The sequence below is a fragment of the Tyto alba genome, unplaced genomic scaffold (assembly GCF_018691265.1).
Source record: "Tyto alba isolate M040663 unplaced genomic scaffold, T.alba_DEE_v4.0 Super-Scaffold_2, whole genome shotgun sequence".
In the NCBI taxonomy this organism is placed as follows: Eukaryota; Metazoa; Chordata; class Aves; order Strigiformes; family Tytonidae; genus Tyto; species Tyto alba.
Window position 1 is genome coordinate 86661098 of NW_024881282.1, and position 15759 is coordinate 86676856.

At 49.3% G+C, this 15759-nt stretch overlaps 1 protein-coding gene across 4 annotated transcripts in view; it reads right to left on the reverse strand.

Annotated features, from left to right (window-relative positions):
* Positions 1 to 243: 243 nt before the first annotated feature.
* PFKFB3 (6-phosphofructo-2-kinase/fructose-2,6-biphosphatase 3) overlaps positions 244 to 15759 on the reverse strand; it is a 41419-nt gene continuing 25903 nt past the window's right edge. Inside the window, exons 3-18 of one of the 4 annotated variants that reach the window (XM_042792768.1) lie at positions 14369 to 14494; positions 13942 to 14038; positions 13246 to 13312; positions 13016 to 13090; positions 12652 to 12708; positions 10679 to 10803; positions 9715 to 9922; positions 8714 to 8860; positions 8234 to 8338; positions 7101 to 7230; positions 6826 to 6888; positions 6591 to 6655; positions 4877 to 5047; positions 3720 to 3742; positions 1689 to 1739; positions 244 to 708 (exon numbers count right to left, since the gene is read on the reverse strand). In XM_042792768.1, the coding sequence (XP_042648702.1) occupies positions 702 to 708; positions 1689 to 1739; positions 3720 to 3742; positions 4877 to 5047; positions 6591 to 6655; positions 6826 to 6888; positions 7101 to 7230; positions 8234 to 8338; positions 8714 to 8860; positions 9715 to 9922; positions 10679 to 10803; positions 12652 to 12708; positions 13016 to 13090; positions 13246 to 13312; positions 13942 to 14038; positions 14369 to 14494 (1517 nt within the window). In that variant the 3' untranslated portion in view covers positions 244 to 701. The remainder of the gene's footprint in view (positions 709 to 1688; positions 1740 to 3719; positions 3743 to 4876; positions 5048 to 6590; positions 6656 to 6825; positions 6889 to 7100; positions 7231 to 8233; positions 8339 to 8713; positions 8861 to 9714; positions 9923 to 10678; positions 10804 to 12651; positions 12709 to 13015; positions 13091 to 13245; positions 13313 to 13941; positions 14039 to 14368; positions 14495 to 15759) is intronic. The other 3 variants (XM_042792770.1, XM_042792769.1, XM_042792771.1) reach the window with 3 other exon arrangements.

The following is a 15759-nucleotide window of genomic DNA, read 5'->3' on the forward strand; positions in this document are numbered from 1 at the left end:
AAAAAAAAAAAAAAATTTCCTTTTTTTTGTTTGTTGTTTTCTTTTGTTAAACCCAGCAGTTCCTGCAGTGAAGGACTTCACACAACTAACTGCCTTCCTCGTGCTCGCAGGCCTGGCTGAGCCAGGCTTTGAGTGGGCAAACAGGCTGTAGCGTGGGTAAATGACTGCAGCACAGAGCGTTAGGGGCTTTCTTGAAAAGTCATTAATAGTAATAATAATAAAAAAAGAAACGCAAAACCCCTTCGCTCCCCACCCCTTTCCCCCTATTTCCCTGCTAACCCCGCACCATCCACATATATACACCCCACCCAGAGACAGATGGGTATCAATCATCTATACAAAAGGAGATCAAAACCGCTTACAGAGGAAAATTAAAACTCCTGTGCGCTAGAAGCACTTTACAGCTTGCTACGATCTAACAGGACGCCGGAGAGGAGAGCAAATGCTGCAGCCTAAAGGCCTGGTGATGACCCTGGGGAGCTCGGCTCCTCTCCTCCGCTCTCCTGCATCTCTCTCCCCTTCAGCAGAGCGGTTTGCAGATGAACTGGCACAGGTAGAAACAGCCGAGGGTCGACCTCGCCGCAAGCGGAGACCGTTTTTTATAAGCAAGCGTCGGGAATGGCAATGGGATGATGGGAAGCCGGCGTCGCCAGTGGCGTCGCGACAGCAGCAACGGAGTCACGACGGCTTCTGCGAGTTGTTCATGTTCTGCAACGAGAGGGGAAGGACCACGGTTGGGGATGGCACATGGGTTGGACCCGTCCTGGCAGCATCTTCTACATGCGCATCAACAAGGGGACGGGACGGGACGGGGGAGTAACAGAAAGCCACGGCACGGGTCACTACGAAAGCATCCACCACAGAGGAGAGGACACTGTCCACCCAAGGAGAGAGGTGGTGGGGGATGTCCTGACTTGCTACCCACACTCAAGCATCACCTGGCTTTAACTACAGGGTGAGAATTTGGCAGAGACATTCCTAAAACACAAGGCAACCCTCCCACCCCATCCAGTCTGCAATTCTGAAGCTGTTCTTCGGTCTGTGCAAGACAAGGTGATGGGGGACCACGTTGTGTTCATTCAAGGAACCCAACTAAACAACTCTTGCTCCCCTTGAGGGTGGGCAGTGTCCCCGTCCCCCCCCACCCCCGCCCACCAAGGAGGTGACCATTTGTCCACCCTTGGCACTGCCAAGAAGATGCAGCTTCTGCTGACTACAGCAAGGAGCCAGCATGGGGACCAGCACAACAGGAGCACCCACTCCCCCGATGCCACCCCATGAGGTTTCACAGGCCCTAGAGCTGCTTTGGGCACAGCCCTGGTGCGGGGTGGCAGCAACAGGAACCCACAAAACCAGAGACAACCAGCTAAACACAGGCAGGACCAGCCCCGAGGGCAGTGGCTGGAGGAGAGTGTCTACTAGAGGAGAAACCCAAGGGGAGATGATCACAACAAGGACATTTCCCAATTCACAAAACTACACAAAACAAGGTGGGGAAATAAGGACTAGGAAACAGCTAGGAAGGTTTCTTAGGTTTTTTTTTTTTTGCTTTTACTACCTAAACTGCCTCTTACAAGCACCAGGAATCCTGGCCACACTACAAGGCAGAGCAGGCTGAGCTGTTCTCTCTGTTAGCTAAGGAGACAGGAGGAGGGTTAGGAAGAGCCACATGCACCACAGCCATTTACCTTGGAAATATTAGTAAAGAGAAAACTTTGAGAAAGTGACAAACAGGTCGTCTTTAAGCATGAAAAGTGAAGGGGAGAAGAAGGGAGGGGGGGATCAGGTCGTTGTTAAAAAGTGCACTTTGGATCACAAACCAAGCAAAAGGAAAAGAAATCATCACACCAGGCAGTCCCGTGACCCCAAACCAACTTGATCCCACAGCCAGGAGGACTGTCAAGTACACAGCCATGTCCTCAGCCTCTCCAGGTGTCCCCTGGTTCTCCTGGATGGGAGTCAAGACCTCAACAGTGAAGGCTGATCCAAAGCACCCACTGCCAACCAAGCCCCATAGTATAAATTGGGAAGGAGGTACCTTCCACCTCCCCCTGACCCCATACAGGTTGTGATGGGACACGGTGAGGGACCAGACGCACGTATGTACGAGACAACAGCCTCCAGAGAGAGGTATCAGCAGTGTGAGTGCCACCAAGCCTTTTGTTTGGGGTGTCTTCATGGCTTCCTCAGAAGTAGGCTCTGAGTCCCACATTAGTAGGTGGAGACAGGTTCCCAGCAGCTGGAGATTTTAAACTTGCTGCTGCCAGCCTACAACTGGGATGAGTAACCATCACTGCCTGCTCCAGCAGAGCTCTTGGTCTAGCAAAATCTGATGCAGCCATATCACAAACTTAACATTAGAGCATGTTTTCAATGTCTCAGCCAGCACTGAGGCGTGCAGTGATTTTTTTTCTACAACAGGGGTGAGGAAAAGGTGGATGGAGGGATGGATAAAGAAACAAAAATGCTTTCAAAGCAACCCAATAAGACTAGGTACTTTATCAGGGGCTTTTGTGCCCATGAGCAGCAAGGGAAGGATCATAGACATGCAGTCCATGCCGAGCAACTCGGCCTCTACGTTCGCCAAGAAGCACAAGTGTGATGATCTTCCCCAACCCACCAGCCAGCAAAGACAAGTCTGACCTTCCTAACTTCCCTTTTCTCAAAAGCATCTACTCTAAAAGGGGAAAAAACATGAGGTTCACCAGCTGTTATGTGCAAACAGGGCTGAGTTCTGGCCCAGCCGTTTTATAGCAAATCCCTCCATCTTCAGCCCACAAAATGAACCAGGACAGAGACACGCATAGGCTGATTCAAACTGGTCTATAGAGGGCAAAAAGACCCCTGAGCACTACCCCAGCCTCACCTCAGCCACAAAGTCTCCTTGGTCTTTGAAGAGACATTTGAGCACAGCTCAGTGACTGCTGCTCTCAACTCAATGACGTAGCATAAATTTAGTCCAAAGGCTTCAAATTTGTCCAGAAGCTATCCTGTCTCTATTACACAAGGACCTACCAGCACTAAGCCAAACTGTCAAAGCCTTGATTATTCATAATTAGTGTATTAGATGCTCAAGGGATCTTGCTTTCTTAATAGAGGTAGAGGAGGACAATATCCTTGCATCTACTCTGCCCAAGACATCTAGGCAGACTATTCCCAAAATCCAGATTTGCAGAACTGCAGATGCCAGGACCTAGGATCACTTCAGCTGCAGAACACACACTCCTGTTCCAACATAGGCAGTAAAACCCATTGGGGGCCAAGGTCAGAACCTCCTCGGTTATCTCTCTGGTGCCACCACTTAGATGCAATTCAGTGACCTCGGGAAAGAGAGACCACCTGAGGTAATCACCTACAATGTGCTATCACAGAAGAGAACTCCAGGAAAACACAACAGCATCTGTGACTGTCCAAGGAGGAGAGTGGCAATTTAGACATCGTCAGGAGAGGTCAAGTGATAATTATTTGCTTCATTACTCAACAAAATTGGGACATTTATTCAAGCTAGGATACTTAAGGGATAGACAAAGAAGCATCTATAGTCTCTTCTTTACCTTTTCTAAGATATGTGCAAATCCCCCCCACACACATACAGAAATATTAACTCCAAGAAGTCCAAGGCCCGGCCAGGTTTCACAGCAACAACAAAACAACCGGTGGGATGGCAAGAGACATGGAAAAGGGGTGGAAGGGGAAATAAGACGCAAGAAAGTACTTACAGGCATGCCTTCCCTAGTAAAGGCTGCAGAGAGACAGAGAGAACGGAGAGAGGTGTCAGTAACGCCACACGGGACCGGGCAGAGAACACCGGGCGACAGCGAGAGCTTCCAAACCCAAAGCTGGCAAAGGGCATGCTGTAAGACTCAACCAGCCCAAGCAGAGCCCCGAAAGCCGAGAGACAGACCGAACTGCCCCAACTTGGTGCTTGCTGGGGTGAGAAGGCTCATGCGAAGTGGCCACCAAGCAGAGCTGTTGGAGAGGCATGGCACCCTTCCTAACCTGTCCAGGATCTGGCCGAGGAGGGGCTAGAGGATACCACGAAACACAGGCAACGCAAAGAGGGGCTGGGAAAGATAGCAAGATCCAACAGGCAGTTGGGGAGAAGGGCAGCATGGAGAATGGGCTCCTATATATCCATGCTGCTCCTCCAGAACCACCCCAGCTCCTCAGCAAGCACAGGGAGGTGGGGGGGAGTTTGTTCCTGGAGAAGTGTGCAGCAAGTAAGGTCTCTCTACGTCCCTTCATGGGTGGGTAAAAGAAGAAAGGACACGAGCATCACAGCAGCTACCCACAGGGTTTTACCCAAGGCTGCAGAAGGCAACTGGGTTCACCATGCCATGAGGCTTCTATACATTTTTGGTCTGTTTTGCCTATTGCCTCAGGAAGGAGGAGGCTCCTCCAGTCAAAGGTAAGTCCTGGCAGCTCCTCATCAAGGAAAGCACAAGAACTTTTGCTTTATTGCAATGCCCAGATCTACACCAGAGCCAAGCGCATCTGGAGGAAGGCACCAGCCCTTGGGTCCTGTCCGCTCTAGAGATGCAGCTCCTCGGGAGGTTGACACCACAATGACAGATGGTGAAGGCACTGAATTAATGCAGCCTAGAGCTTTGAGGAGGTTTATGACACTCAAAACCCAAGAGAGGATCGACAGTGAGCCTTCGCCAGCTGCTCCCAAAACCAACCCAAGGCAGGGAGGGACAGCAGCCATGGCAGAAAGATGCATCTCAGACAGCAGCAAAGGTTGCGACAAGTGCAAGCCATTTCCCAGCTTCAGGAGCGACAGGAGGACAACAAACAATAAAACAACAAGAATAACAACAACAACAAAAAAAAAAGAAAACCAGAAACAAAACAAAAAAAAAAAAGTTCAACTAACTTGTCCCGGCAGCTGCGTGGGCACTTCCTGAGGAACACAGACTGGCAGGGTGGAAGAAACAGCCACATGCTCCTCAAAGCTGTTGATGCGAGGTTTTTTGGTGGGCTCTGGGCTTGCTAGAGGGGTAACGCTATTACGTCTCATGAGCGGGTTAGGTCCCTTCTTTGCTTCCTAAATTAAAGTGAGACAAAGAAAAAAAAAGTAAATAAAAAAATAAAATAAAAGGGAAGAAGGCGACAGTTATAAAGGAAAAAAAAGAAGCAGGTTGTTTTGGGTTTTTTTTTTTCCTCAAAGCGGTCTCTGCTTTTTCCCACAATCACTGTCAATGTGCAAAGGGTAAACTGAAAGGCTCTGAAAAACCAAAAAAACCCTAATGCAAAATGCTTAAGAACACAGTGTGATTTCTTAAGAAGATAAAACAAAAAGGCCCCGCACTCAAACATGAGACAGACTCTCTCCTCACCTGAGCCTCTGCTCACAAGTAAAAAAAAAAAAAAAAAAAAAAAATTATCAGTAATCAAAAGCCATGACTTTGCATGACAGAGAGAGGTGCCCATCCTCCTCAAAAGCTGGTCCCTCCGACCCAGGGAGGAGTGTAAAGCAAGAAGAGGGAAGACGAGCCAGCCCAGGCTGATAAGAAAGATTTGGGAAGTGGGGGCAGAGCAGCCAGCGAGGGTCGGCATCGCGCCAAGCTCCAACTCAAGCGAGGTGGGATGGAGGGGCAGCGCCCACGCAGCCGAGCAGAGGGACCCCAGCGCTTCGCACGTGTCTCGCTCTGTCCTACCCGCAGCGCGTGGTCCTCCTGCCATCCCCAGCGAGGGTGGTGGAGGAGGGCATCGATGGCCCCTACGGCAGCGGGAAGGACCAGCTTCCCCCTCTACAGCCACGGGGAGGGAGAGGCAGCTCAGATGTTGCCACTTGCCAAGGTTGGGAAGCGAAGGAAAGGAGATGCGGGCCAAAAGGGGGAACGGCTCTGACTGTCCAACATCCAAGTTGGGCTCCATCACTGCTAAAAGCAAGTTGGAAAGGTCCCAACAGCCAGGACATGGGCAGTGCCACAGTCCCTGGGGTTCCCCCCTTGGGTGGTCACCCAGCCCTGACACCAAGCTGGCATCCCCCTGCTCTGACCCCACTGAGCTCCCCCAGTGAACCATGTGGCAGATCGATCTGACCTCACAGGAGTTTTCCTCCACAGGAGGGGTCTCCTGCCCGCAGCATCCCCCAGCCCAGCGGCGCCACCCCCCACCCTACAGAACGGCACTCTGGTAGCCCCACAGAGCCGTGGGCATGCCAGGGAAAAAAACAAAGGCAGGAGATGTTGGGCAAGGCATTGAGCCCAGGCTCTGCCAGCCAGCTGGGAGACCTAGGAGAAGTCACCTTCTCCATCTGTGGCTCCATTCCCTGCTCAGGCAAGTGCATGATTGCCCAGGTAAAAGTCTAAGACCAGGGAGGACCTTCCCCTGGGCCAGCTCTAATCTGGGCATACACATTGGAAAGCAGGCACATGCAACAGTCCTTTTCCTTTGGAAAACCCTCAACCAGCCACATCTTTGCAGAGCAAGAACCCAACTGATGCTCCGGTCCTCCAGCAGCACTTCTGAGCATTCAGCTGAGCAATCTCCCCATGCCCACCCCGGGCACCCTCACTGCTAGCTGGCCATAGCAGAAAGGAGGGGGACACCAAAGGATGGCTCTGAGAAGTAGTAACACTCACCTCTGGTCGTTCCCTGTGGGTGTTGACAGCTTCAATGTTCAGCGAGATGGACTCCACCCGGCAGCCTGCAGAGGGGAGCACAAGGAGACAGAGAGACCATCAGCAAACCCAATGGGCAAAGGACACCACAAAGTGCCCCACCTCAGACCCCTGCTCTTCTCCCAGAAGCAGCTGGGATTCAGGAGGAGCTATAGGTCGAACCTCTTCTCATGTTTACTAGAAAGGCCTCACTTACCATAGGCCACCGGAGTCAGCTTCAACACTGTATGAAGGGGACACTTCAGGTAGGGCATTTCATCTGAAGAGAAATTAAATCGGGAGCGTTATCCCATCCCCTGTCCAAAAGCAGACTTAGACATCTTCATCAACAGCTAAGCTCATCCCACACCAAAAAGCGATGCATGCTCCAAAACGTGCATGGACCTGCACACATCTCTCGTCTCCTCAGAGCTCCATCTCTCATCCCACCTCCACCACAATCAATCCTCTTCCCAGGGACGAGGAGCTCACCTGCACTCTTGTCCAGAAAGTATGCCAGGAGACAGCGCATGACAGCCTGGTGACAGATCACAAGAACATTCTCTTGTCTCTCCAGCTCCATGATGACTGGTTCTAGGCGCTGCACCAGATCTTGGTAGGACTGAGACAGAGAAGGGAAAGGAGATATGGCATAGAATCAAGAGTATGAGCACCACACAAGAAACAATTGTTCTTGTCTTGGTACATCTATTGATTTCATGCCTCTGACTAAACCAACATAAATACTGCTAAAAACAGGCAAAGTTCAACAAATCCTCATCTTCAGGCTACTCTAGAACTTGGCTAATTCTTCTGGTCAGGAGAAAGCAGCCATTCACATCTCAGTTACAGTCCTGAAGAGTTTATTAAGGTAAGCAACAACTGGACAGGGGCTTTGAGCATAATGTCTCTCCATCATCTTGAAATTTGATTTGCCACAGTATTTCCAAGCTATTAAAAGTCTGGAGCATCCTGAAAATCTCCAGGGTTTTGAAGGACTTCATGAAGAACCATGACAGGCAGCCAGAAGGAAACCCAGACACTCAGAGTCAGTATCAGACATCCCCAAATCTTCTCCTGCTGTTATACATGTTGTAATTAGGATGTCTCCAAAGGTTTACTTTTCCCAAATGTCTAAGGCCATGACCCTTAATTTGGGGATAAAACGCCCAAACCACAACCTAAAGTATCACCTAGAACTGAGGTCAATTCCCACCTCATTGTGTCACACCCTGAAAGCAGATTGCCAGGAAAGAAAGATGTCAACATCAACCCTTAGGGAATGATACGGAGAACAGGGGTAGAAATTTACTTTAGAAATGAAAGAAAAAGATTGGGGCAGCACAACTCTGAGTGGATGTAATGGAGGACGCTGGACTAGAAACCCCCAGTGCCCCCTTCCTACTAATTTGCTATAGTCAGTGGGACTGTTAAGTGATCCGTTCCTTAGTGAGATCTTTACATACCACAATTTAACAAGAGCTCAATGCAAAAGGTAAATACGAGGCCTGACCTTCCTTGATTCTAGTTTCTTGGAGCACTTGCTGCTCCCCTGCTGAGTGTAGAAGATAGAATGAAGACAAGAAGTAAGAATTTCATCTCTGAAGGTCTCCTTGCAGACCTACCTCTCCAGAAGGATAGCGGTAGTAATATTTATCCTGATCACGTAAAGCAAACTCCTCTGGATGCTGCTCCCTGATTTCTTCATACGTCATTTCTTCACATACACCCTGCCAGAATAGGACATCCATTAAGTTACTGGACACGCTCAAGTCAAAAAGTATCAGCACATCCAACATGCAAAACCTTCTCCAAAGCAATCGTCTATAACCCTCTAAGAGGCCAGCTACAGAGCATTTCCAAGCAAAAATCATTTTAATCTATTGACTCAAGCCAACATCTTGAAGTGTCTGCACAAGGTAGAGCTACAATCAGAAGCCAAATTGTGAGTACTGCAGCAGAAGTACCACCCTTTCCCACAGAAGGAAAATCTCCTCACAAAAGGCAAGACTCGGGCAAAAGTGAAAAGGCTGGTGCTATCACCCTCTCTGCCAAGCAGCAATCAGCATGAACAAGCTGTTCCTACCGCAATCAAAGATACTTACTGCATCTATTTCATTGAGTGCCTTCCACTGCTCATAGGGCAGTTGGAGAGCTTCTGCCGTTTGGATTGTCCTCTTCAGCTGGCTGGTCCAAACTTTGAGGTCCTTCAGGTTCTGCTCCTCAACAAATTTGTTCAGTGCCAATGCAAACTGTGGAACATAAAAAAAAAGGTTGATTCCTGATCCACAGCTTCCCAACTGGCCTTCTTCCCTGCTTCCCAATAAATGCTGCCTTCTCCAGGACCTCTTTTGCCTTCCATAAGCAGATGTATTAAGTCTTCTAATCCAAGGTGAAGAGCAGCCACACATGCACTGATTCCCCAAAAGCTATAGGGAGGTATGAGGACAGAACAACAGAGGAGAAAGCGGCAACCTAATGTCATCAAGGAACAACATTAGCATCCAAGAAACAGCACGACAACCTGCAGTCTCCTACAATACTGTGGAAGGATCCCTGGCCACCCTTAACCACAGCCCTGCTTATTTGTCATGGAGCTAAATCGATGCGTCCTGTAGTCCCTGATAATAGGCACACCTCAAATGACTCCTCTTGGACTTCAAAATGGTCTGGCAAGCCAAAACAGGTATCAACCCTCCCTGAAGCAGTGTGCTTGATAATGTCTTTGAAGAATAGAGTAGTGAGCAATCTGAAGGCACCCTCGGAGTTTGCTATCCCTACCGAAGGGTGGCAGCAGACCTTCTACATCCCGCTCTGCCTGTGCAAGGTCTGAACCAACTCCATGAAGATGCTCATACCCTTCTCTCCTGGAGACTTCTGCAGGCCAACTTCTGTTAAGCCCTAACTACATGCAAGCCTACATGGAATATCAATGGCTGGAAAGTCTTGTTTTGAGGCCATGCCCAAGCCTAAGTTTAACCAGCCCTATAGATGGATCCTCTGAGCATCCCAGCTGTCATCAAATATACACTTAACCCATTGCACAGTATCTGCTACAACCAAATCACTCCTAGAAGCCATAGGGGTATATTCCCTTCCCCCTTACCTTCTTGCCCCTGTTGGAGAGGCCTGAGTCACCTCCAATCTTCCCCTTGAGGTTGAACTCGCTCTCGCCATGCCGACAGAGGTAAATGGTGCGGGGCTGGACATGGATGTTCATCAGGTAGTAAACAATCCTGCTCTGGATGTGATCCTGAACCCTGTTGACCAGGAACCGCCGGCCAACATCGATGACTTTGATGAGAGAAAGCTCCCTAGGAAAAGCACAGCAAGGATGAGGGGGTTGCCAGTGGGGAAAGAGGAAAACTCACAAGGCTGTTTTTCCAAGGATGGGGTATCTCAGTCAACAGAATCACCCAGCTAAAAGGATTTCCTGCAGGCTATTTTCAACAGGAAGCCAACAGGTAATGGCAATCCATGGAGAGCTAAGTAACACCAGTGTAATCGCCATTCCTCCTTGCAGCAAAGAGGATTAAACAAGACTAGCAGGGAGCACGTTCCTCCCCAGGACAGGGCTCAGCAGGACTGGGATTATCCGCACAGGGCACACAGATGTATTTGTGAGCAGTGGAAAGGCAGGGAGGTGTCTGCATGGTCGTGCAGGACAGCAAAGGTCTTTCCAGGGCACACAAGTAGGTGGAAACCACAAGGCTTGTTCAACCTTGTGGTTTAAGCCTGTTCAAGCAGTCCCTTTCTTTAACTGACAAAAGCACCTCAGACACTCAAACCAAACTGCTTTTCCCAAACCTTTGCATTTAGACCTGCAGAACCAGCATATCTGATCCAAGAAGAACCTGGGAAGGTTTCAGTGCCAGGCTCCCTAGCTCAGGGCTGGGGAAACCCAGCATTTTCAAGGAAGAAGCCAAATTCACGATGCGGCTTGGCCATACATTATGCTAGCACAGTCATGTTTTTGAAGACAAAGTGAAATACAGCCCCATACTTCATTAATCCTCTCCCGGGAGAAGAAAGGCATTCAATCCAGTTCAGAAATTAGCAGTGTCTCTTACCGGTCATAGTTATCAGGGTCAAGTGGCTGGTAGCTGGCTTGGTAACAATTGATCCTCTTCATGAAGTCTTCCATGGCATCGGTTGAATTACAGTCCCGGTAATCAGGGCTGGACAATTTTACTTCCTGCAACAGGGGAAACAACATGCCTCAAGAAGAGGTTAGGAAGCTTTCCAAGCCAGACCATACTCATCTCAAATTCCAGAGCCCTGCCAAGATCCAGCTATCAGCTGAGCCACTTTATAGTCATCAATTATCACAGGACAGAAGAGGAGCAAACTAGACCCAAAGCTAAGCACAAGGTGAGAAAGTCTGGTATAAACCATTGCATGACTGGTATAGATGCATCAGTCCAGTTCTCCCAAGAGTTGTGGTAGCACCCCACCACCCACAGTGGGAAAACTGAGCTTCCTTACAGCTAAAGAAAACCATCATGTTTAAACAATTCAAGCTGAGAATGGAGACTGCATGCACTTAGATAAGATGCTTATCCCAGGCCTTTTGAGTAAATAAAGCTCCCTGGAGATAGAGGTCAACCTGGCTATCCACCACCTGAGGTAGCAGGATAACAACACTCAACCCCTTTCTGTGCATTATTTGCTACAAGTTACTGGGCTGAAAGACGCTAGAAATGGGCAACATGAATATTCAGAACTCTCACGGACTAAGTTCTGCCTGAACTACTCTGACACACGGGTTTTACTGAAGATTTGGGTTTGAGTGGCAGCGTCACACATTAGTAACTTGACAAGCAATCCCGAAGCCAGCAGGATAACACAACTGAGCGACGCGTGTAGATGCGCCCCAGGCCCGCAGGGTATTTTCCGCACTGATCCCAGCACTAAGAGCACCATTCATCTGCAGCACCCCATGGAGCAAAAACCTACGCTCAGTTAGTAGCTCATTTTCTCCCCCTTCAAGTTATTAGTTTCCAAAGAAAGGGATTAAATCCTCCAAAAACATCCAGCTTCTGGGTGTTACAAAGAGGGGAAAAGAAAAAAAAAAAAAAAAAAAAGAGGGGGGGAAAAATAAAAGAAAAAAACAAGCATTTCATTAGCATCATGCAAAAGGCTGTGTGCAACCTCCCAAAAAGCTGGTCACTGGCCACGGGACACCAGCTCCCAGCAGGAGCAAAAGCCACGCTCTAGCCCTGACCTCAGCACCCTTTGTGGAGCCCATCCTAAGGGCAGAAGAAAAAAACCTTTTCACAGACTTTGGGTATCCTGCAACACATTCTCAGACACCATAAAATGGCTCACAAAGTTCAGATGTACAACTGGAGATAAGGCTGGAGCAGAGCCCGGTGGAGGAAAGGACACTTCTGTTCAAGTTAATCATGCCTAGGTAGGCCAATTAGACCTGGTAGACTACCTGTCCTAGCCAAGCCTAACAGTCAAAGGAGCTCTTCTGCTGGTGGGAAATCAAGGATCCAGCAGCTTCCAAAGGAGCCAGGAAGTAATGTTTTATGCTGCTCTCCCAGCCAAAACTTCAGATGGTGGCAAGAAACCTCTAAGCTGAGCTTCTCAGAATAGACCCCAATAGATTTTGGGAAGCTGCATGTGGCTGAAGACACCAAGTCTGACTGCTCTCTGATGGGATTTAAACCCCTGACCACATCTACCACTTCCAAAAAGTGGGACTTTGAGGGGTCACCAAAGAATTCCGAATGCTTTCTGTCCTTACTATCAAGTTACAAGTCAACAACGAGCATAGAAGGGAGCTGGGGAAAGGCTACAACAACTTTTATTTTCACTACTTCCAGGTGGCCCTGGGTCCTGGGAGACAAAAGCTCCTTTCTCATCCCAGGACAAATGCATCATAAAGAGATAAAAACCTCCTAATCCTCAACCAACTTTGGCAAGATGTTCTGATAAGAAACAGGAGAGGTGCAGGTGGAAAATCCTACATGAGAGGGGGAAAAAAAAAAAAAAAAAAAAAAAACACAACAAAACCCAATCATGTTTCCACACTTACCATAACATTGGTGGCAACTACCGTGGGATCATTGCAGACAGATTCAATGAAGAACACCTGCAAAGCAAAGCAAAGCTCACCTGAAGGGCAGCAATAAGATTTATAATTTTCAACCAGCTCCTTGCTCAACCCAAACCCCTCCCTGTTTGACCAGGAGAGTTCTCCCTCCACCCTCCTCCCATCTTTTCCTTCTCCAGGGCTTGGGACCAGGAATAAGTCAAGAGTTTCACATTTTGATCAAACCCAGCAGTGAAAACTCCCTTGTATGGGAGCATCATGAGGACAACACTCTAGAGAAAAAAGGTACGCCAACAACACACTAATGTGGACAATGCAATACAGGCAGCAGCCTGATGGTACCAACCTTGAACCCATTTTCTTTGGCAAAATTCAGGATCATCCCTCTCCTCTCCCGCGTGGTATTGGTAGCATCAAAAACCTTTAAAAGCAAAGATTTCAATTAGCACCAAGACTGCCTGGTTTTCCACTGAGCTCTTCCTCAGAGAAGGAACTGCAGAGCTCACTGTGCAGGGCAGAACACCTTCAGGACCAGGACTGGTGCCAAAGCCCGTGGAGCACATCTCTTGAGCTTACCGCAATCTGGCCAGCCTCCTCTGTCAGGTACAGCTTGACATCCCTCAGGGCAGCCAGGGCACATTGCCTGCAAAAGAGGCAAGAGACACATGGTCCTAATGTCCCCAGAGATGCTTGTGGCAGCCAGTGCCCAGACCTCCAACAAAGGCAGGCAGGCTTTGCGGCTCCTCCTCACCACCTCCCCTCCCTCCAAGGGACATTTATTACAAAGACACCCTCAGTTTGCCAAAAATACAAGAGCTCTGTGTGCAGAGCAGCGTGCTGGTCTTCACGGCAGAGGCAACGGCTGATGAAGAAGCAAAGGCCAAACCCCATGGCAGACCTCATACCCTACATCGCTGAGCCTGAAGGTGAATTTAGGGTACCACTGATGGAGGATGTGCTGGTGGACCCTGAAGGTGAATTTAGGGTACCACTGATGGAGGGTGTGCTGGTGGACCCTGAAGGTGAATTTAGGGTACCACTGATGGAGGATGTGCTGGTGGACCCTGAAGCTACCAAGCCCATACAGCTTCAGTCTTCAGCTCCTGGCACCCAAACCAGGCCCTCCTTGGACAGACAGGGAAAATTCAAGCTGGAACCCCGCTTTTCTGTTCACCACCCCGCAAACAAGCTGGGCAACTGTGCTGCCAGCCGTGGGCTTTCGCCACCCAACTGGGACCCAAGTGCAAGCACGGGCACAGCGCCCACACTTACCTCCTGACTTTCATGGCCTCCTCGTTGTCAGGGCGGAAGAAATCATAGGAGCTGTAATGCCTCACCGCCTCACGGCGATACTCCCCCACATTGAAAACTGCGTGGGAAAGGTAAAGACCATCAAAACCAGGAGCAGGCATCAGTCAGCACAGCTCAACTCAGCTGTGCACTTTCTGCAGATAATGCTTTCTAGCAATGAGCCAAGAATTGACATCCTTTGAGCAAAAGGCTTGGGGACATCCCTTGGTCTTCAAAGTGAAGGAGAATCTGGGCTGCAGCAGAAGCAATGGGAGGACATGGATACTTGGCCCATGGGATCTTGGAAAGATTCCCCCACTACCTCCCACCCCGCAAGGCACTGATCTCCTAGAGCAACTCCTGAGAACCAGACCTCATGCTTTCCCCAGGCAGCCAGTGAAAGCCTCACCTTTTGTTGGGACACCAATCCAGTTGAGGTAGCGAGTCAGCTTCTTGGAGATGTAGGTCTTCCCGCGGGCCGGGAGGCCAACCATCACTATCACAGTGGGGGAATTGGCAAGCTGTGGCCCACAGGCTACAAGGAGGAGAAAGAACAACACGAGCAGTTGTTAATCCTCGAGCTCATCTTGTATAAACCCAGCAAGGGACTTCCTCTTGACCCAGCATTCCCTCAGCTGAAGGAAAACCAAAGCCTCTGCTCCCTGTGCACCATCAGCTCTGCAGTATCTCCTGTGCATCCCTCATGAGCCTGGACAACCAAAACCTTGACCAGGCTTAAATCCACTGACATTTTTGCAATGGACCCTGCTGAATGAGCAGGGGACACGGTGGCCAGCTCCATGGCTGCCTTCCAGTGAAACCCAACTGCCCCAGCTAAGCCGTGCTGACCCAAATTCACCCTGGTGCCACCCAAACCGGGGAACAGGGAGTCACAGCCTGACAGCCGGGGCAGTAGGAAGACATCCTGATGTCTGCCAGGTGGGCAAGGAACCAGCAGCTGCTCCAAGCTCCCTGCAGACCTCTGTACCTCAGTTTCCCCATTTGCCAAAAAAAAAAAAAAAAAAAAAAGTCAAGGCAAACACAACCTCCCACTCGCAGTTTGGCCAATTCGGTGAAAACCTACAGAACGGCCAAGGACTTTGGTCCAGGCCCCACAGCACTGCACTTCAGACATGACTGCTGTGCTGAAATACCAGGTCTGCACCAAGATCTTCACCCACAGAACATCTTCCAAAAACTTTTGCTAGCTTTTTAGCTGATACACATGCAAACGCACCCAACTTTTTTTTCTGAAGACAAGTAGAGCACAGGGACTACAGAACCACAAGCATTTAAAAGTAGATATATAAATGACTTATCCCTTTTTCCTCTTAAACTTGTTTTAAACTGGGTTTTTTCTGTTGTTGTTGCTGTAAAGAGGGTCCATGTCACACAGCTGAAAATAAATCCAGAGGCATTACTTAGTGACGACTTGGCAAGTGAAGAGAAACTTCTCTCCAATTCACCCAAACGGCAAGACCAAAATGCAGACAAACCAGCTGCTGGGCTGCCCAGGTGAATCGCTTCTCCCTCCATAAATCCTTTAGAAAATAAATTCCTGGTTCAGTTTGGAGGAAATTGGTGAGGTTACAGGACTGGGAATGCAGTTTGGGAATTTTTTTTAGTCTTCCACAGCCTGGTCCCAGCACCACAGGATGCATCTGGATCGCAGGCCCCATGGACCAGGTAACGTGGCAGCATCCCTCTCCAGGGTTTGCCCTGCAGAATTGCTCCTCACATGGTGCTGCACACACCAAAGGCCAAGGCACAATGCCAAGTGCTTTAAATAGGGGAAAGGAA